This window comes from Neolamprologus multifasciatus, chromosome 13 (assembly GCF_963576455.1).
Source record: "Neolamprologus multifasciatus chromosome 13, fNeoMul1.2, whole genome shotgun sequence".
In the NCBI taxonomy this organism is placed as follows: Eukaryota; Metazoa; Chordata; class Actinopteri; order Cichliformes; family Cichlidae; genus Neolamprologus; species Neolamprologus multifasciatus.
Window position 1 is genome coordinate 9,823,906 of NC_140451.1, and position 20,719 is coordinate 9,844,624.

Sequence of the window (20,719 nt, forward strand, 5' to 3'; positions counted from 1 at the left end):
CTACGCGGATACGCTGAACTGTACGTTGTATTCAGTGTCTTTATTTCCTTTCACCGCCACACAGATGCGGCGCACACAGTGTGGGATTGGGGGGAGGGATAACACGTGACGCAACTGGCAACCCTACCAAGGCCACTCACGAGGTTGTTCCTTTCTCAGCCAGCACCGTTGCACAGGGTGAGTGCGTGGCTTTGATGGACTGGTAAAATTTCTTAAAATTAATCCAAGTCAACCAATTTTGAGCTTTGCTAAAAGGTCATCGACATGCCGGCGTATTTTCAGCGGCCAGAGAATGCTCTGAAACGAGCGAACGGTGAGTATACAAACGGCTTCGTGTTTTAACAGATGGGCCACATCCATGCTAACTACTGGGCGAAGGGTTAGCTGGCATTAGCCGTTGGTGACTCGTTGTTGTTAGCCGGCCGGGCTAACTGCTAACGCTAGCCGGATGGCGGGGAAGCCATATCGAAATTGTGAAGCTACGTTGGTATGTAGCCAACAGTCTACGCAGTTTTTTTTAATTACAAAAGAAAGACTTTTTTTTAGAAAAGTGACTGCCAGAGAGCTGTTAACCTTCCGAGTAGCTTTACGGTGTTGTTAACGCTGCCTGGGAAACGGTGCTGTAAGTAGATCCTACTATCACGACGCACCAACAGCGGCCTAATCAGCCGGCTCTAGCTAGTCACGGTGTGTGAAGCGTTTGCATTTTTTAATGACGCGGGACTTGACGCCTTTATTGTTGACTTATATTATTTTAACGTGTTTGCGCAGAATTTCTTGAGGTTGGCAAGAAGCAGCCGGCCTTGGATGTCTTGTACGATGTCATCAAAAGCAAGAAACACCGAACATGGCAGAAGATCCACGAGCCCATTATGCTCAAATATCTGGAGCTCTGCGTCGATCTTCGCAAGAGTCATCTGGCCAAGGAGGGTCTCTACCAGTACAAAAACATCTGCCAGCAGGTCTGCAAGAAAAATCTGTGATTTTTGCACACACAGAATAATTTATGCAAAATAGCAGCTTAGTCTAAATGTAAGCGCTTTCTGTTTCCAGGTGAACATCAAGTCTTTGGAGGATGTGGTTAGGGCCTACCTGAAGCTGGCAGAGGAGAAGACTGAGACAGCCAAGGAGGAGTCCCAGCAAATGGTCCTGGACATCGAAGATCTGGATAACATCCAGACCCCAGAAAGGTGATGCTGCTTAAGTTTTTATAGAGTAAATCAGCTGTTTAACAAATGACTTAATTCATTTCTTAGGGCTGGTATTTGATTTAACTTACAATTTTGATTTGTTTTTTTTTCAATTAAATAAATAAACTGGACTAATGTGGAACTTGCTTTGATTTTAGCGTGCTCCTGAGTGCTGTGAGTGGAGAGGACACTCAGGATCGTACTGATCGCCTGCTCCTCACTCCGTGGGTGAAGTTCTTGTGGGAGTCCTACCGCCAGTGCCTTGACCTGCTAAGAAACAACTCCAAGGTGGAGCGTCTATACCATGACATTGCACAGCAAGGTAGGGACATGCATCAAATTACTTTTTAAATACTGTCTGTTTTCATGTCGTCATGTTATAGTCCTAAGTCAATATACCAGGCTGCTTACTATCATCTTAATATAAAGTTTTTGTATTTTTAATCGATTTCTGTATATGGATGTTAATTAACACCAATGCATGTATAGGATGTTTTATAAAACAAAAATCTTTCCCAATGAAGTCATTTAATTATTATTCAGAAATGTATTTCAAGTCTGTTTGCTGTGAGTCTAGGATTAGCTAATTCTCAAGGTATTACAGTAGTTACGCAAAGCAATGTGATGTAATAAGATATAATGTAACAGATTAAATTAATTGTTAAAGTGAACAGTTATTGTCGTTGTTACTAGTAATATTAAATAACTGAATAGTTTTGCAACTGCAAACATTTTTACAGTTAAAACCTTTAAGTACGGGGCTCTAAATTCTCTATCTTCCTACCTTCCCTGCAGCATTCAAGTTTTGCCTTCAGTACACCCGCAAGGCAGAATTTCGTAAGCTCTGTGACAACCTGCGCATGCATCTGGGTCAGATCCAGCGGCATCACAACCAGAGCACTGCCATCAATCTGAACAACCCTGAAAGTCAGTCCATGCACCTGGAGACACGTCTGGTGCAGCTGGACAGCGCCATAAGCATGGAGCTGTGGCAGGTTAGTCTACCTAACACTCTTCAACAACTACACAAGCATTTTCAGATCGGTTGCCTCCACTGTTGTGGGATGCTGTAATGTACAGCTGGCAATGTATAATATTATAGTAGCTTTGAAACATGGTGAATGTAAAATTAATGGTACTAATGCAATTATTCTTTTTCCTCTCAGGAAGCATTCAAGGCTGTTGAGGACATCCACGGCCTGTTTGCTCTTTCCAAGAAGCCTCCCAAACCACAGCTGATGGCCAACTACTACAACAAAGTGTCTACTGTATTCTGGAAATCTGGAAACGCTCTCTTCCATGCCTGCACACTTCACCGGCTCTATCATCTGTCCAGGGAGATGCGAAAGAATCTGACCCAAGAGGAGATGCAGCGGTATTCCATTAATTCCTTGTGGATAAATGCACCAGTGTTTGTTTGTTTTTTAAATTTGATCATGACCAAATATGTATTAAAATTTACTTTCAATTTTCAGGATGTCTACCCGAGTCCTCCTGGCTACGCTGTCTATTCCCATCACCCCTGAGCGTACCGATATTGCTCGCTTGCTTGACATGGATGGCATCATTGTTGAGAAACACCGAAGGCTAGCTACCCTCCTGGCCCTGCAGTCTCCACCAACCCGCCAAAGTCTCATTAATGATATGGTACACTATGTGCTCAAGAAGAGAGAAATTTTCACACCCTTTTAAGAATATAATGTTTTTGTTTATATCTGTTCTTTAATTTGTTTTTAATTTTTTGTCAAATGTATGATTTTTGCGTTTTAGGTGAGATTTAACTTGCTGCAGTATGTTGTACCTGATGTGAAAGAACTTTACAACTGGCTTGAGGTCGACTTTCATCCTCTGAAGCTGAGCGGGAGAGTGACCAAGGTAAACTGTCCAGCTTCATGTGGCAGCAGCAGACGTAATCATTAAAAGGAGCTGTCGTTCAGTTCATTTTCTTACATACAGCTTGAAGTTTATTAATTTAATTAACATTTGTTGTTGCTACTCTTCTAGGTGTTAAACTGGGTGAGAGATCAGGCTGAGAAGGAACCTGATCTTCAGCAGTATGTCCCACATCTGCAGAGTAACACCATCCTGAGGCTCTTGCAACAGGTAATCCTCTCTCTTCTGGTTAATCTTTTTTTTCTAAATCACTTCTACCCTGAAATGGGTGTAATTGTCTTCATTTTTAAAATTTTAGGTTGCACAGATCTATCAAAGCATCGAGTTCAGTCGTCTGGCCTCTCTGGTTCCATTTGTGGACGCCTTCCAGCTGGAGCGCTCCATTGTAGATGCTGCACGGCATTGTGATCTGCAGGTAAGATTCACATTGGTAGAGATGATGTCGTTTTTTACACGCTAACATTACTGATGGTCCAGAAACAGGGATGTGAGCTATTACTGAAGTAACATGCTGCATTTTTGTAGATTATCTAACATTTCTTTTTGTCTTGTAGGTCAGAATAGACCACACCTCTAAAACTCTGAGCTTCGGCTCTGATCTGAACTACTCGACCAAAGAGGATGCTCCTGTTGGACCTTTCCTGCAGAACATGCCGTCAGAGCAGATAAGGAACCAGCTCACTGCCATGTCTGCATCTTTGGCTAAAGCCATACAGGTCATCAAGCCTGCCTCCATCCTGGTGAGTTCAACCTCTAACTGATACACAGTGACCAGAGGCACCTAATATACAGCGCTCCCCCCCCCCCCAACCTTATTAATGTACATAGAGCAACTGTATTTTTCATGTTATATTTAAAACATTACTGATGTTGTGCCTTTGTTTGAATTCAAGTGCATCTTATTTATTTATTTATTTTTTAATTTTTCTTTCTCAGCAAGAGCGAGAGGAGCACAACCAACAAGCCATCGCTGCCTACCTGAAAAATGCCCGCAAGGATCACCAGCGCATCCTGGCTCGTAGACAGACCATCGAAGAGCGTAAGGAGCGTCTGGAGAGCTTAAACATTCAGCGTGAGAAGGAGGAGCTAGAACAGCGGGAGGCTGAGATGCAGAAGGTTCGCAAGGCAGAGGAGGAGCGTCTGCGGCAGGAGGCCAAGGAAAGGGAGAAGGAGCGCATCATGGAGGAGCACAAGCAGATCAAGAAGAAGAATGCCCGTGAGCGCTTGGAGCAGATCAAGAAGACTGAACTTGGAGCAAAGGCTTTCAAGGATATCGACATTGAGGTGATGAAATGTCGCCATAATCAACTTGATCTGGGTAAATTTCACATGGATTACATTTTTAATGTAGATCTAACAAACTGATTTTGTTGCAGGACCTGGAAGAACTGGACCCTGACTTCATCATGGCTAAACAGGTGGAGCAGCTGGAGAAGGAGAAGAAAGAACTTCAGGAGCGTCTGAAGAACCAGGAGAAAAAGGTAATGGTATTAAATCAGTAAAAGTATTGATAACTTAAATATGTACTGGGCCCTAAGTTTTATTTCTCTTCAGATTGACTATTTTGAGAGGGCAAAGCGTCTTGAGGAGATTCCCCTGATCAAAAAAGCTTATGAGGAGCAGCGTGTCAAGGATATGGAACTGTGGGAGCTCCAGGAGGAGGAGAGGGTAAGTGGGCAGGAAATAAGCGCTTTACATAAAGAGATAAAAACAATTGTAAAAAATCTGAGCATCTGGAATGTAACAAGTTGTTCTTCTCTTTATGTAGATTAGTACCATGAAAGTTGAACGGGAGAAGGCTCTGGAGCACAAGAAGCGCATGTCCAGGATGATGGAGGACAAAGAGAACTTCCTGTCCAAAATAACAGCTGCTCGTAGCTTCATTTATGAGGTAAGACTGCTTAGTCAATCTCTGAGCATTAGCTGACTATGAGGACTGAAGCAGTGCTTTCAGCTTCACTTCTGTGCCTTTTAAAGGAAAAACTGAAGGCTTTCCAAGAGCGCTTGATAGAGGAAAGGAAGAAGCGCCTGGAAGACAGAAAGAGACAGCGCAAAGAGGACAGGCGTAATGCTTACTACCGGGAAAAAGAAGAAGAGGCACAGCGTATTCATGAGGAGCAGCTCAAGAAAGGTTTGTACAATTTTTCCAGTCGAATCCGTGATCCAACCTGTCCTCAAAGTTAGGACAGGAGCTCATATTCCACAGAGAACCAGGAAGGATTTATTTTTTTATTTTTTTGTAAATAGAGCGTGAAGAGCGTGAACGCCTGGAACAAGAGCAGCGAGAGGAGGAGGAGAGGGAGTACCAGGAGCGTCTACGAAAGCTTGAGGAGCAAGAGCGGAAGCAGCGTCTTCGTCAGCAGGAGATTGAGGAGCGAGAACGACGCCGTGAGGAGGAGAGAAGGGTCCCACAGGAGGAGAAGCCAAAGGTTTGGATGTGTTTTCTAATAAGTTGCTTTTGCTTACCCCAAGATGGCTGGGATGGGCTGTGTAAGGATAATATGGTCTACAGGACTTTGAGTAATCTTGAAGTATCATGTGATTCTGTTAAAAGGAGGAGGGAGGATGGAGACGACGCACAGAAGGTGGGGATTCAGAGTGGCGTCGTCCTGCACCAGACAGGTGTGTGTCACTAACACTTAGTTCCTGCTTTTCTTCTTGTAATGTCGACTCAGCTAGGAATGGCTTCTCTAACAACAACTGTGTGCTCCCTAGGACTTGGAGACAGGACGATGACAAGGAGGAGAAAGAGTTACCTTTCAGACGAGATGGTCCTCGTAGAAGCGGAGAGGACAGAGGTCCCCGTAGGGTCTTTGATGATGAAAGAGGCCCACGCCGTGGTGACGATGAAGACCGCCCTGTTCGCAGAGGGTTGGATGATGACCGTGGTCCACGCAGAGGTTTCGACGATGATCGTGGTCCAAGGCGTGGTGGAGATGACGACCGTGGTCCTAGACGTGGCTTTGATGATGACAGGGGTCCTCGTAGAGGCATGGATGACTCCAGGGGACCCAGGCGTGGAGCTGATGACGACTGGGGCCCCAGAAGAGGAGATGATGACCGAGTTGGAAGGAGAGGTATGGATGATGGGCCACGTCGTGGTGGTGATGACGCCAAACCCTGGAAACCACTGGGCCGACCTGGTAAGTCTGTAGCCAATTGGCTATCAGTCTTGTTATCCAACAGCCAGGCAGCTGGTCTGTGCCTAAATGTCAAGTCTTAATAAAATTATGATAATGAACGCCTCTGATATAGGGGGCTGGCGTGAGCGAGAGAAGGCCAGAGAGGAGAGCTGGGGACCTCCCCGGAGTGGCTCCCATGATGATGGAGAGGATGGCGAAGGAGACGAAAGATCCAGCGACCGCAACAGAGACCGTCGTCCAAACAGGTGGGGCTAATAGATCTATGCCTGTATGCTGAGTTATTCGTAGCACCGCGGAGGATGTGACAATTTGCTTTTCAGGTAGTTGTTGGCAGAGTTTCTAATTGGTGTCACTGTGCGTTCACAGAGAGGATGGTATCTGGAGAAGAGGGGGTACTGATGAGGGAAGCAGCTGGAGAGAATCTCGCAGAGAGGAGGCAGACCGCGACGATCGACGTGACCGAGACGATCGACGTGACCGTGATGATCGCCGCAATAGAGACCCTCGTGATAGAGATCGCCGTGATGATCGTGACAACAGAGGCCCACCCAGAGATCCTGATGATGGTGAGCAGAGCATGTTTTAGACTTGCTTTCAGTGTCTTTGCTGGGTTTGATCTCATTAAGTGTGATCTAAGTAATTTATTTTATGCACAAATGGTAACTTTGTTTCAGAAAATTGCTATATGAAATGTAAATAAAAATTTAAAAAAAAAAACTGCAGAGATTTACCAATAATTTAAGCTCTGCTTTTATTAATAATAATCCTATATCAAGCTTGAATGGAGAACATTTTTATTCCAAAACTAGTATGGTTTGTTCCCAAACACTTTTGTTGTTACAAGATTGTAAAAGAAAACTGATGTGCACAACATCACCATGGTTTTTATCTTGCTGAAATCAAATAAAAAGTAATCACAGTTGAGAGAGATTTAAAACGCTGTAGACGCTGGTGTCCCTGATCCAACTCTCCATCCTCAATCCACTGAGCTCATCTTCTGACTGTCAACAATTTCAACGTGAAGATAACTTATTCAGCCAGCAGAGGGCACTGCATACCCATTTAATACATGCTCTGCTACATAAGCTTTTTTTTTTTTTTTTAAAGAAATCATCCACTTTGGACACACAAATCTTCCAAAGTTAAAACATAAAAAACTTCCGTTGCTGGAATATTTTCTACAAAACATCTTTGTTCCCCACAGGTGGTTCTTGGCGTCGTGGAGGTGAGGATAAACGTGAGGAGCGTGACAGGGACCGAAACAGAGAACCGGGACGGGACCGTGATCGTGACACTGATGGAGAGAAGGGCTGGCGTACTGACAAAGAAAACCTTCGCCGCACCAAAAACGAGACAGATGATGATGGCTGGACCACCGTTCGCCGCTGAACCTCAGCTCATGCCTCAATCAATAAAAAATGATTTAAAATAATAATAATTATAATAATCATAAATACCACATTACTCTGTTGGCCACAGTGTTTCATTGGTGGCCAAAAAATACCTTTGATTTGAGTATTTGTAGAATGTAGATTCCTGGGAAGTGATTTTGTTTTATTTTTATTTTGACCTGCAGTTTTGAACCAGAAACTCCTCACCTTCTAAACACCGTTAACCAATGAACTTGTGTTCACTTAGGTTTCAGTGAAGCATTACTGTAACCCCCAGTGGTTGGAAATGTTCTTACCTTAGTGAAGTTAATCCAACCTACATGCAAACCAGTGAACCTGCTACAATATTCAATGCAAACTCAGTGTACCACCAACTGCCTCTTTTATTGACTGTACCTTGCATAGATGTTATGGCACAGATCTACAACTCTTCTAATGGCTGATGGTGACTAGGAATCTTGTCACCTGCTTCAGTTATTTCAGCTCTTCCATCTAATATGAGATGCTTTTTAACCTGTTAAAGAACTAGTGGAATTTACATTTTGTGCATGCATAGAGTATTGAAATGGTCTGGCTTCATATCCAGTGTGTGCTTCTATCTTGCTGCAATCAATGGTATCACACCAGGTTGCATGTGTACAGATAAAGCCTTTATTAATAAAGACAATGCTCACCAGGGATATGTTCTTTGTCTTCAATGTGATATTAAAAAAGTGTTAGAGGATGCTGTCCTCAGCATCGCCTAGTTTAGATCAATAAAGCCACAGATAACCTTATGAACATACATTTTAGAAATAAAGCCTGCTTGCAAATGCATTTTAATACTTAATTTAAATGAGTAAAGCAACTATGTTGATACTTGCACATGATGAAGCTTTTCGTTTAGATTTTGGTTTCTGGTTTCTAAATTAATCCCACATCACTGCAGTATCACTGCTAATGTATAAACAACAACACATGGTGCATCGTAATCCAGAACTTCTTGGCTACCTTGAGGCTGAAACTGAAACATGTATGCCCAAACATTTAGGAGCGGTCAGACTGCTGGCCTGGCAAACAAGATAACAATAATTCAAAACTGCTTGTGGAGGCTACAACCGCACGACGCTGGCGATCTGAACTTTGTAAAACCTTTCTTTCTGTAACCACTAGAGGTCGGTAAAACACCAGAAAGAAGACGCGTTACATCTGAAAACGGGAAACGTGTTGGTTCATGCCTAAGATCATCAGTTAACTGAGGGTATAAAACTCAGGAAAAATATAAACAAGTAGAAGGTGGTCAGAAAGGAGGCAATTACAAAACCAGTAACATGCTGCTGGAGCTGTAAAGTAAGAAAACACCCTCAGCAGGGCGGGGGTTTGTTGTCCTAACAACAAAACTGCGTTGGCATTTTGAATTTGACTCCCCGATTTGAGCTACAATATAATAATAATAATAATAATGATGATAATAAAAGTTATAAATATAGTTATAATAATAATAATAACAGTAATAATAATAGGCTGATATTTAATGCAAACCAAAAGCCTCTATCTGAACTGTATAAGCGAATTGAATAAAAAAAAAAAAATCCACCTCTGGGAGATTCCTCCAGGTATTGAAAATAATAAACTGGAATGTGTTTTTTAACATCTTAAACAAGATGGATCGTGCGTGTGGTGTATGTGTGTGGGCATGTTGGTGCTCTGATAGCGCTGAGAAGCCCATTCAGTGCTCCAGTATATTTTTATAGGCCACATTTAATTTCAGGGACCCTTAACCGCATAAATGAGCAAAGCCTAAACTCCATGTGAGTAATAATAATAATAATAATAATAATAATAATAATAATAATAATAATAATTTAATAATAATAATAATAAGTGGAATTATTCTGATTATATGTATTTGGTTGGAAACTTTCCTTGAAACATGTATCAGCTTTACAAGCAGCGGCCAAAAAATTAAAATTAAAATGAACAAAAACAAAAAAAGGCATAAGATGATGAAATAATCTCCAAACATTTGGACGTAGGCTGTCGGTAGGCAATACATCATTTTCTCATTTCGGGGATGCATCAGTTAACTTGTCAGCAGCCTGCACGGACTCCAAGTGTGTATTATTTCTTTGTGAAGGCCCGCTGTGCGCGGACATGGCTGCAGCTTCGTGCTGCTGCCGTCAGCCGCTGATCTGCATGCAGGGGTGACAGGTCGCACTCGCACAGGTACACTACTCTAATAAACAGCTCTCACCGGCTAACACACAGCGACACATCAGTGTTACTGAACAGTGACTGTTTCAGGGTCGTGTCACGCACACTAGATTTAAAAAAAAAAAAGCAGAAACACCTCTAAATCTGAGCTTAAGCCCGTCTGCGTCTCCGACAAACCATTCTGCACAAATGTAAGCGTGTCAGTGTAGAACTCATACTAATGCTGATCCTAGAATCGGGACAAATGGAAACAAGCAGCAACGGAAAAAAAGAAATTTCTACAAATGTCCAGTCACAAATAAATAAATAAACAAAACAAAAAGAAAACAGGAAAATATGGAAAAAGAAAATTAAATCCGACTAATGGCGCAAATAAGCGGCTGCTGAAAAATTCCATTTATTCCATACCATTAGCATCCCAAAAAGAGAGTCAGAGCTGATGTGCTGCCGCCACATTGTTTTTGCATATTTTAAAGTAATCACCTCTAGTAGTAACAGCGCGCACACACACTTTAAAAATCTGCCTGAACCTGTCGTAGACACTAAATGCAAATAAGCAGGCTACCTTTTCTACTGGTTAGTTGAATGTGTTAAATGTCCTGGAGATATGTGCGCACGAGTAGATGCATGTGTCTGTGTGTCTACATGTGCGCGTGCGGGCATGTGTGCGTGCACGCGGGGGGCTCTTCTCTGAACGAATCCGTTCCGTGTTGCGCGTTCGAGTCCGCCTCTCCGCGCCCCTGCTTCCCATTGACGCACTTTTTAAGCGTCTTCCCCCTTCTCCACCTTAAGGCGAGCAGCAGCGGCAGCGACCAATCACCATGCCATTACAGCCTTCAGAGGAAGCTGTTTATGGGGCTGCAGCGCTAATTAGGCTCATGAACTAACAAATCTGCCTGCACGAAGCCGGCGAGGAAAACGATCACATCCATGGATTAGTCTGGGAGTAGCCGAGCACTTTTTATTTTTTGGCTTCTTCGACACTGCCCGCCGACCTTTCCCAACTTGTTTACTGCGCAGAAACTTTCCCCTTTTTTTCCTTGGGTGTGGAGTATTTTTCAAGCAAGAGCGCCTACGACAACTTTAACCTAAACTGGGGAATCTGGACTATCAGACCATGTTTCAACCTACACCCAAGAGGTGTTTTACTATAGAGTCTTTAGTGGCGAAGGATAATCCGATACCGGCGTCCCGCTCCGAGGAGCCCATCAGGCCAGCGGCTCTCAGCTATGCAAACTCCGGCCAGATGAACCCATTTCTGAACGGCTTTCACTCCGGCGGCAGGGGCGTCTACTCTAACCCGGACTTGGTTTTTGCCGAGGCGGTCTCTCATCCGCCAAACTCTACCGTTCCAGTACATCCGGTGGCCCCGCCGCACGCTCTGGCCGCGCACCCGCTTTCATCCTCACACAGTCCGCACCCGCTTTTTGCCAGCCAGCAAAGAGACCCCTCAACTTTCTACCCCTGGTTATTACACAGATATAGGTACTTGGGTCACAGGTTTCAAGGTAAGTTGTCAAAGTATTCGACGTTGGATGAGTTTTACGCACGAACAACTACGGGCTGTAGCATTTTCTTTTCTGTTATTATTTCATTTTTGTTTTTTTTAGACTGTGTTAAGCTGAGAGCAAGGTGGTGTAAAAAAATATCTAAATAGATATTTGTAGCTGTAGCAGAACAGTTTTAAAGTGAAGCGTCGTTAAGTGCCAAAAGTAGTTTCTAAAGGTGTTGCAGCTGTAAAAAGAAATGACCTCGTAACGAATTTCTTCGATTTTGGACAAAGAAAAATAATCTGTAACAAAGAAATATTTATGGCTGGGCTTGTGAGGACGCCTGCAGCTTTGGAGTATGTGTTAACGTTTTTTTTTAAGAATTGAAATTCTGACATGTTTGTACACCGGTAGTCTGCAGGTTATATATAGGCATGATCTATATCCAGAAACGCAATGAAAGCATTTCGCTAGTCTGCGGCTTAAACCTGTTACAGCAGGTTTTTTGTTTTTAGTTTTTTTAGTTTTGTTTTTTTAAAGAAATAAATATATTTTTATTTGAGCTAAACGTGTAATTATATGAGTATGCTGTTTCTAAATTTCTGAACCTGACATTAGACAAAATATGAGTAAATTGTAAATTTATTGTTTAAGTTGGTTTGGCCTGAGAACTTTTCTATTGTTGATTTCGGGTGTTGAATTTGTGGTATTTTTATGTGATTGTTATTATTAATAATATTATTACTGAATATTATTTTTATTTGTTTGATTTGGTTTGTGTAACCTGCAAGTGACAGCACTATTTTTTATTTTTATTCTTTATTTTACTGGAATGTATTTTCAGTTTAATTTCTAAGCTGGTTTTGGGTGTTGTCGATTTACAGTTTGTTCACAAAAAGCTAATTTAATTAAGTCCAGGATTATACGTCTGCTTTATTTGTTTCCCTCTTCTCTTCACACGGAAGGACTGACAGATATTTAAAGAAGAAACCTTCAGTAATGATTAATTTAAACACACACACACACACACTTTCATAAATACGACGTGTGGCTTTTTATTGACTAATGTCCAGCTTCTTTTTGGACTTTATTATCGTCCTCTTTTATAGTCCCTCAGGAGACTGCAGTCCTCTAGCTGCGCCCAGGCCTGTTGTTTCTTATGAAATAGTTAACATCTTATAAAATATACATATATATTTGAATACGTCATTGAGGATCCTCGCTTTCTGCTCGCTTCCAGGTAATGAAACGAGTCCAGAGAGCTTCCTTTTGCACAACGCGCTGGCCAGAAAGCCCAAAAGAATCCGGACAGCGTTTTCACCTTCGCAACTCCTGCGGCTCGAACACGCGTTCGAGAAAAACCATTATGTGGTGGGAGCAGAAAGAAAGCAGCTCGCCCACAGCCTTAGCCTCACAGAAACTCAGGTAAGAAGCACTGGATTTTACTCGACATTCCGCCCTCTCTCTCCACTCACCTGTTCTCACTTTGTGTGTGTTTTTTTGTTTCAGTGCTGCTTCTCAGCGCGTCGTGTCGTGTTTTTGGCTTTTAGGAAATCCCCACTTTCATTTTACAGTGATGCGAGAGATTATTATTGATTATTATAGAAGCTGACTGTGTTGTGGTGCTTGTCCTGGAGGACGGTGTGTTACTTTTTATGTGTTTGGGGTTTTTTTTAAATTTTTTTTAACGTGGTACCGTGCGTCATGGAGCCTTCAATCAGGCCTGTAAAACGTGTGCGTATTTACGCGCGGCACTAAAGCGGGGTGTTATCATTTGCTTATCATTTGCCAAACAATAACGCGAAATTATCAGGTGGCACACCGTTTCCACGTTGTCATTTGAAGACAGAGGCTTTCTGCTGGAGCCAGTCCACCGTCATTGTGTAGGCCTAACCTCATTCCAGGAGGGGGTTGAATTACTTTGTTTTGGGGTGGGGGGGGGGGAGAGAATGTTGCCTTTTCAAAATGGAGGGCAAATTAACCAGTTAACCATTTTATAGGGTAGGAGATACAAAGAGCGAGGCGGGTTCAGTGAATTCCCCCTGCCATATTTAAGATGCTGTTTGAGCCCATCAGCCTGCTGTCTTTTGTCCGCTGTGTCTCCTTTATACGGCGGGGCCTTTTGGAGGAGCTGAAGGGAGAAATGAACCGTCACCTACTTCAATTAGCCCACTGAAGGCTTATTAAACGCACCTCGGTTGCCATTAAAGAGCTGAAAGGGCTGCACAGCGACAAAACAGGAACAGATAATTTATCGATTTAGATGTTGTTAATTCCCCCCACGGTACCGATTATTAACAAATCCACTTAGAGGAGCGTGTGGACATATATGTTAAACGTGCCTCAGAGACATTTATTTCTCTTGACATCCACATGCTGACATTTTTGTTTTAAAATAAAATCTAAAAAAATAAAATACATTTCTGACCTACTTTGGGTATGGCGTCAAAGTTTCTGCGTGCATTAAAACAGTAGTGAATCTTATTTAATAAAATATTCTATTTGTGTCACAGCACCTTGTCTCATTTTCCTTTTTCCCTCCCCATAATTTTAAGGCGTGATGTGGAAAAGACTCTGTCCTGTTATATTGTTAATAGAATTGGGGTTTGACCTTTTTAAGGCGGAAGTCGCTCTTTTTTATGTGAGTTAATAAGAATAATTGGAGTAATTAACAATGACATGATTTTTAATGGCATGTATTCGTGCTGTACTGGAACTATAATTGATGTTTGTTTAGGTGCAGGTCACATTTAGCCTTTTTTTTAAAAAATATTGTTATTTCTGCTGAACTCTCTGCTTCTTTTTAGCCCTGCCATCCTATTCACGCTTGGTTTTACGCACTGGCCAATCGCGGTTTATCTCGTGATACTGATACGGGTTTCTCTGGTCCCCCCCCCCCCCTCTATGCAGGTAAAAGTGTGGTTTCAGAACCGACGGACGAAGTTCAAGAGACAGAAGTTGGAAGAGGAGGGCTCGGAGTCTCAGCAGAAGAAGAAAGGATCGCATCACATAAACCGGTGGAGACTGGCGACTAAACAGGCGAGCCCGGAGGAAATTGATGTCACTTCGGACGATTAAAATAAAGACTATGCGCCTGAATGAAGGAGGACATGGATACAGGATGCCGTGTAGAGACAAGTGAGAGGGTACAAAGCCAATGTCACATTTCAGATCTCCGGAGACCGGCAGCTGAGGGTGAGACAAGCCCGACTGACACTGCTGTCACCACGCGGGTCTGTCAGTCCGAGTGACCCAGGGAAATGTGACCGACAGTGTCTCAGTCCACCTACCTGAACCCTTTCTCGCACCAACCACCACTACTACCCCCCTTCCCCTACCCTCCCCCACCTACAACCAACACCTAATTATATTTTTCTCCAATTCACATTGGACGTTTGCACTTCAGAAGGCTTTTATTATTATTTTTTCCTCCTCTTATTTTTTTAAACAAAACAAAAAAAAAATCGTTTCCACGTAAGATATACCAAAACACCAAACTGCTTTTTTTTTTTTTGTAAAACTTGAAATGCATGGTCTAGTTTTTTTTTCTTCTTTTTTCCTGGTAGCTGTTTTTAATTTGACGAGTTTTCGCAAACCAAGGAAAAACAGAAACAATAACAACAAAAAAGAGGAATAATCAGTTTTGTTTCTAACTCTATTTTCAAACAGAGAGATGTCGTGCTTCTTCCTTTTTACAATGTGTGCAGTCTTTAATTAATGATTCTCGTGTAAAAGTGATTGTGAAAACATATGAAGTAGCGGTGCTGCGTTATGGTGTTTATTTTTAATTTTTTTAAGGAAAGAAAAGTGGAATTTCGATGAAAAAATGACATCTTTCTATAAAATTTAAAAAATAAGTGAATCAGACCACAGACAAAGTACTTAAAGGGAAGGTATCAGGACATTCCTTTAACCTAAAGCTTTACCAATGTGTCGCTGTGGCCCCCACACAGGCTTCTGTCAGGACTTGACCCTCCAGTGAAAGTTGCAACGAAGGACTAAAAAGCACGAATTGACAAAGACAGGAGAGAGAGCAAAAATAAAAAAGCACTGAGCGTTATTCCATGTACAGAAATGCTAAAAAAAAGTTAATGTTTCTGTTAAACCCGCTTTTACAGAATGTAAATACTTTTTGTGTTTGTGTTAAGTTTGCTACAATTTTAACACAAAGTATACTTCCAAGAAGTATGTAATTGTCAATATTTTGTCAATAAAGTTTTATCAATATGTCGCGCGCAGTAAAAGTATAGGCTTTTGATTACGGAAAGCAACCTTAAGTTTTTTTTTCTTTTTTTTTTCTTGGAAATGCGCAATCATTTAGCGCACAGCGAGGCGCGCTGATGTGGCGTTTATAGGATGATTTAAAAAACAAAGAGAGGAAAAATTCTGCAGCATGTAATTTGTTTTCCTCAGCCCTGCATTTGTTTCTCAGTCTGACATAGAAAGCATTTTTTTTCCTCCAGGAGCTGCAGCGTCTGCTCCGCTCCGGCTACAAAGAGTCCCTACAAGCTTTTGTGAAAGTGCAAATCAGTTTGGGCAATTATCATGCGAGTAATATGAGGGGGGGAAAGGGGATGCATTGCCCAGTGGTCCACTTTAATCTCTTAATCCACGGATCCAAGGGGGGCTTGGTTGGACATAATTTAGTACAATCTGACTACCCCTCACGACGCGATAAGGGAAGGTTGCAATGTGCCGCAAAAAATGGGATCTTTGTTTAAAATCTTGTCTTTTAGGCTCCAATCGTGCTGCAAGCTGCTGCTTTGGACCGAGCGGAAACATTACAGGACTTGTTTTTTGGAGTCCGTGGGCGCATTAAAAAAGAGAAAGAGATGCAGGAAACGATTTCTCATTTAAGCACAAACAAACCAAACAACAAAACCACGAAAGCAGAAAGAAATCTTAACAAATTGAAACTAGATTATGATGGTTTTTGTTTGTTTCCTCGCGAACAGCACAGCAAACCTAACTTCGGTGTTTCTCGCGGAGGTGCACGTGTTTGTTTAATTGTTTCATAAAGTAAAAAGTGGTGTTTTTGTGGTTTGGGTTAGGAAGGAGGGGGGGCATGGCATATAGGGAATTCTTAATCGGCCCATAGATTATAACAGCAATAAAAATCTATAGAGAATACCATTAGCTTTGGAGAAAAAAACCCTAAAAGCTTTATTACAAACCCAGCTTTGAAATAGGGGGGATTAGAGGACTGAAAGGGTCCCACAATAGTTAGAAGAAAAGGTTTCATGCTAATGAGGTTAATGCCCTTTGTATCTCCGGACTCCACAACTTCATTACTCCTATCTCGGGCAACACCGAGCGGCTCAGAGCTTCACAATCCACTCGAGCTTTTCCCTACCCTGCCTATAAAGAAGGATTTGATAGCAGTCCTGTTCAAACTAGATAATTATATCTTTTCAAGTTGGAATTAAGATAAAGAAAGTGCAGTGGAGGCGGTGAGCCTTGATCCGCCGCAAACAAATTTGGCGCACTCCCCCCCCACACCACCACCACACATACACCCCCTCCTCGTGTGCGCCTGCATGGACACACAGGAGACAGGACAGGCTTCTCATTAGAGCCTGGTACAATTTGATTAATTTAAATGCGTTTGATTTCAACCCCTCTCTCTTAAAAGAAACTAGTGCATGGAAATAATTTTTGATCTTATTTTTGAAATTACGTTTTGTTTTTTTTTAAAGCTACAATATCCAAAAATCAGCTTCACCAAATTAAAAGCTTCCAGTGGGTGTATTGTATTTTAATTTGTTAAATAAAATTAGAAAAGACTATTTATTTTGAAAGTACATATTACTACATAAAAAATGAAAATTAAAATAATAAAAAGCTGTAGGCGGAGGTGGCGTGGGGGATTATTTTCTGTAAAGCAGTCTGGGTAAAGACATTTTCCTAACAAAAGCGCGCATGCGGCTTCCGTAATATTTAGGTTTTTACGTCTGAGAAATTCAAGGCGCTCTTCTTTTCAGGTCCTGGCATTTGTTAGAGGACGATCAGGTGAAATTTGAAACTAAGGTCACATGAATATAATTACTTTGGACAGAACTCAAACAGCGTGCGCGCGTTATGAGTTGAAGTGGGCCCTCACATGTTAGATCCTTCTCCCAGACGCTCGTGCTGTGCGTTAAGGGCCAACTGTGGGGACCTTTGGTGACCCGCTTATCTAAACTGAAACTGCCCCTCTCGGTCCGGGGGCTAAACTCCCTCATAAATCATCACAAGTCCACGCGCAATTTGGTTCTTGCGTAAATTTTGGACATTTTGGAAACGAGCTCCCGCTGCATCAAACATTTAGCGCGCAACGTGAAACGATTATCCACCACTGAAAAGAGTAGTCGGTCCTATCAAGTGACCCCACTGACCCAAAACCTCTAATCTGCAATTAGTAGGTATAATTACGTCCGCTGACACCACTAATGTGAATAGTGGCCGAGGGAGGGAATAAGCGGAGGACAGGCTCGGTATTAGCGCGCAAAGTCAATAATTGATCGAGCTGGAATCTCTTAAGTCGGAAGAAGTGGCTTCTGAAAGGATGGATTTGGATAGTTTGTCAACACGTCGTCTGCCAGAGGAGTTTCATTTCGAAGAGCATCTCGTCGGGGGCAAAATGAATGTCTGTGGGGTGGCACCTGTAGGCCGACCCCGTAACAGACCCAACGCCAGGCCTAACTTGATCTGTCCTGTTTCACAAATTGCCTCTGAAATTGATCCTTGAAACGAGAGAATGAACCCCGCACAATTCCCCTGGCCTCGACATAAGGTGCAGCGATAAATATACAAGACTAATGAGCAATTACCATACAATCACTCTTCAAATAGCTTACATAATAACAAATTAAACATCCACGCCTCGGATTCAGTTTCTTTCTTTATTATTAATAACGAAGGAGTGGCGTTTGCAGCCACGATGTGCTCGGATGATTATGTTTTCCGAACCCAGCAATTTCCAATTTGCCATCGGGTAGAGTCAGCGGTTATTGACTCGGACTAACTAGTCTACCGACTTTCAGGGGCATGAACACAGCTGGGCAGAAGTGGCGATCTTTGTGAATAACGCGTTCTTTATCCTTAAGTTATTTCCAGCTCCGATTTTGAACGAGGTGAGGCGTTTAAGAGCACGATTAAACACGCAGACACTCACGAAGCGCTCTTAAAGGCATCACAGCGGCCTGCTGCGTTTCCTGACATGACAATGAACTTGCTAGCGTTTGAGATCCTATACTGGAAAAAAAAAATCAACATATTGTTTAAAAAAATATGGAAAAAATGCCAAAGCTGTAAGATATAAATATGCTGACTGTTCTTTAAAAAGAAAAGAAGAAGAAAGAAACAAAAAGACACTTGAGTTAATGTATTCAAGGCAGGTCGACATCGTATACACACACGCACGCACACACACACTAAGAGCCTGGCACCAAAATGTGATTGTTAATAGATGAACAAAGCCAAGTGGCACATTACAAGCTGCTCTGACAGGCCCATGCAGAGTTTCACTCACTGGGTTTTGGTGCTCCATTGCCCATGTTCACCGAGGTCACCACACACACGCACATCACATGACCTACAAGTGACAAATGGTCATTTCACTATGAAATATTCATTGCATTTCAGAAACAGTAAACTTTCTTTTTTTCCACCTGCACAATGGCCGCCCTCCCCCTCTGTCAGGCCTCAGTCCCATCATGCCTTGCGCCCTGCATTTGCAGACACCACCAGCATATCTGTGTGCTCCCCTCAGTAACCACACTGCACAGACACAGCTCAGTTTGGAAGGCCTCAGAAACTTTATTAGCTGTTTTTCCCCCCGTCTTTCTTAAACTCTTCTTATTATAATTGGCTGCAGCAGTAAACACCTATTTTTCCATGCATTAATATTCTTATGGCCAACTGCAATACCAGAGATACCTAATGCTTATTTTCTCTAACGATATAGGGGCAATTTGGGCTGTAATTTGAGGCCGTTTCATTTGCATATAAGTGTTTCCCACATATCCACCACCAGCTCTGAAGAGAACGATTGTCGACCCCTTGTCCTCTGAAGTTCCAACCTCCAAACATTTTATAGGTTGTATCTGCAAGCAGCATTCCCTTCAGCTCGCTAATGTGTAACACATGGCGGACTGTACACCTGATAAAATACCTCAGGGGCGCTGCAGTTTGGAAAATCCTCAATTCGCTCTCTAAATAAAACAAACAATGGCCTCACTAAATATATCACATGTGCCTGCTGAACTATTTTGTGTCTCTTGACCTGCAAGTCCCCTCCCACATCATCAGCACTGACACGGCTCTGTCTGTTTGCAGGATGCAGCTTGCAGGTACTTTTGAAAATACTGCCTGATTTTATGACCTGCTGCTTTTAGAATAAATAGGCTGTAGGCTTGCTGAAGCTCCATTGCTCTTGTGTGTGTGTGTGTGTGTGTGTGTGTGTGTGTGTGTGTGTGTGTGTGTGTGTGTGTGTGTGTGTGTGTGTGCGTGTCTATGTAAGCTGCTAGTTTTCCTGTCCGTGTTTTATGTCGCTCCATGTGAGGGTATGGTCACATGCAATTAAATTAGCTCACTTCTAAAAGTGGACTTTTGAGTCCACTTCCCCTCTGCTACTTCATCCCTGTGAAATCGCTGCAAATGTGGCTACAATTAGAGCTGAAGTGTAACATAGCTCCCAGAGCATGGGTTACAGAGCAGACAGGTGAAATTGTGGGCACCTGTTCTTCTGCCCCCTCAAAGCTTCGCTGTGTCTCCCCCTTTTGGTGACTGGGAGGGAGCAAAATCTGGCCCCCAAAAAACATGAAATATCAAGTTACTTTGGGCTGAGTCTGACAGCAGTGGAGTGTTTAGTGTCTGGGAAGTGAAGCAGCAATAAAATACTAGTGGTCTTTGCAGACAGGGGGTTGCATGCACTTGGGTAGCGGATGGTGCATCGCTTTTCCTTATTCCTTTTCAACGCAGGAGTCAACTGAGCCCATGACACACATTTAAAATGTAACTTTAGACGTTTGGATTTTTCATTAAGTGGCTTTAAAATAGACTGTTGGCAAACAAGAGAAACATTAGCCTGAAGTAAAGCACATATCAGTAAATACTACTGGTACTGTAGCCTTACATAGTTTTGTTAACACTAAAAAGAAATGGCACAGTTTCAAAGTGGAACCGTAAACTATTGCATTGGACCACCCTATGGTAAGGTGAAAAATCATTATTCTAATTTGTTTTATAGCCTGAGCTGTAGTTGATCATAACACAAATAATTATATCATAACATTAATATAGAAGAAATACTTTTCGTGGCGCTATTTTGATGTTTCCTTTACCAGATAATTAATTTGCTTGTGAAACAAGTGGGCAATGTATAAAAACTAGCAATAAATTGAGCTTTAAGCAATGATAACCTGCATATTTTTTTTTTA

At 42.3% G+C, this 20,719-nt stretch overlaps 2 protein-coding genes across 2 annotated transcripts; both read left to right on the top strand.

The window, feature by feature from the left end:
- The first annotated feature begins 125 nt into the window (after positions 1 to 125).
- eif3s10 (eukaryotic translation initiation factor 3, subunit 10 (theta)) lies at positions 126 to 8,295 on the top strand. The gene is made up of 22 exons (XM_085183452.1): positions 126 to 313; positions 772 to 962; positions 1,054 to 1,190; positions 1,349 to 1,512; positions 1,986 to 2,185; positions 2,357 to 2,565; positions 2,666 to 2,837; positions 2,961 to 3,065; positions 3,195 to 3,293; positions 3,382 to 3,498; positions 3,638 to 3,823; positions 4,020 to 4,367; positions 4,460 to 4,564; positions 4,638 to 4,751; positions 4,852 to 4,974; positions 5,061 to 5,214; positions 5,331 to 5,512; positions 5,638 to 5,705; positions 5,799 to 6,226; positions 6,339 to 6,471; positions 6,593 to 6,792; positions 7,431 to 8,295. The coding sequence occupies exons 1-22, from the start codon at positions 265 to 267 to the stop codon at positions 7,613 to 7,615; spliced, it is 3,669 nt and encodes a 1,222-aa protein (XP_085039578.1). The 5' UTR covers positions 126 to 264; the 3' UTR covers positions 7,616 to 8,295.
- A 2,230-nt stretch (positions 8,296 to 10,525) lies between these two features.
- Positions 10,526 to 19,786, top strand: emx2 (empty spiracles homeobox 2). Its single transcript, XM_085183290.1, has 3 exons — positions 10,526 to 11,318; positions 12,541 to 12,725; positions 14,211 to 19,786. Exons 1-3 carry the CDS (start codon positions 10,928 to 10,930, stop codon positions 14,376 to 14,378), a joined length of 744 nt encoding a protein of 247 aa, XP_085039416.1. The 5' UTR covers positions 10,526 to 10,927; the 3' UTR covers positions 14,379 to 19,786.
- Positions 19,787 to 20,719: the final 933 nt, after the last annotated feature.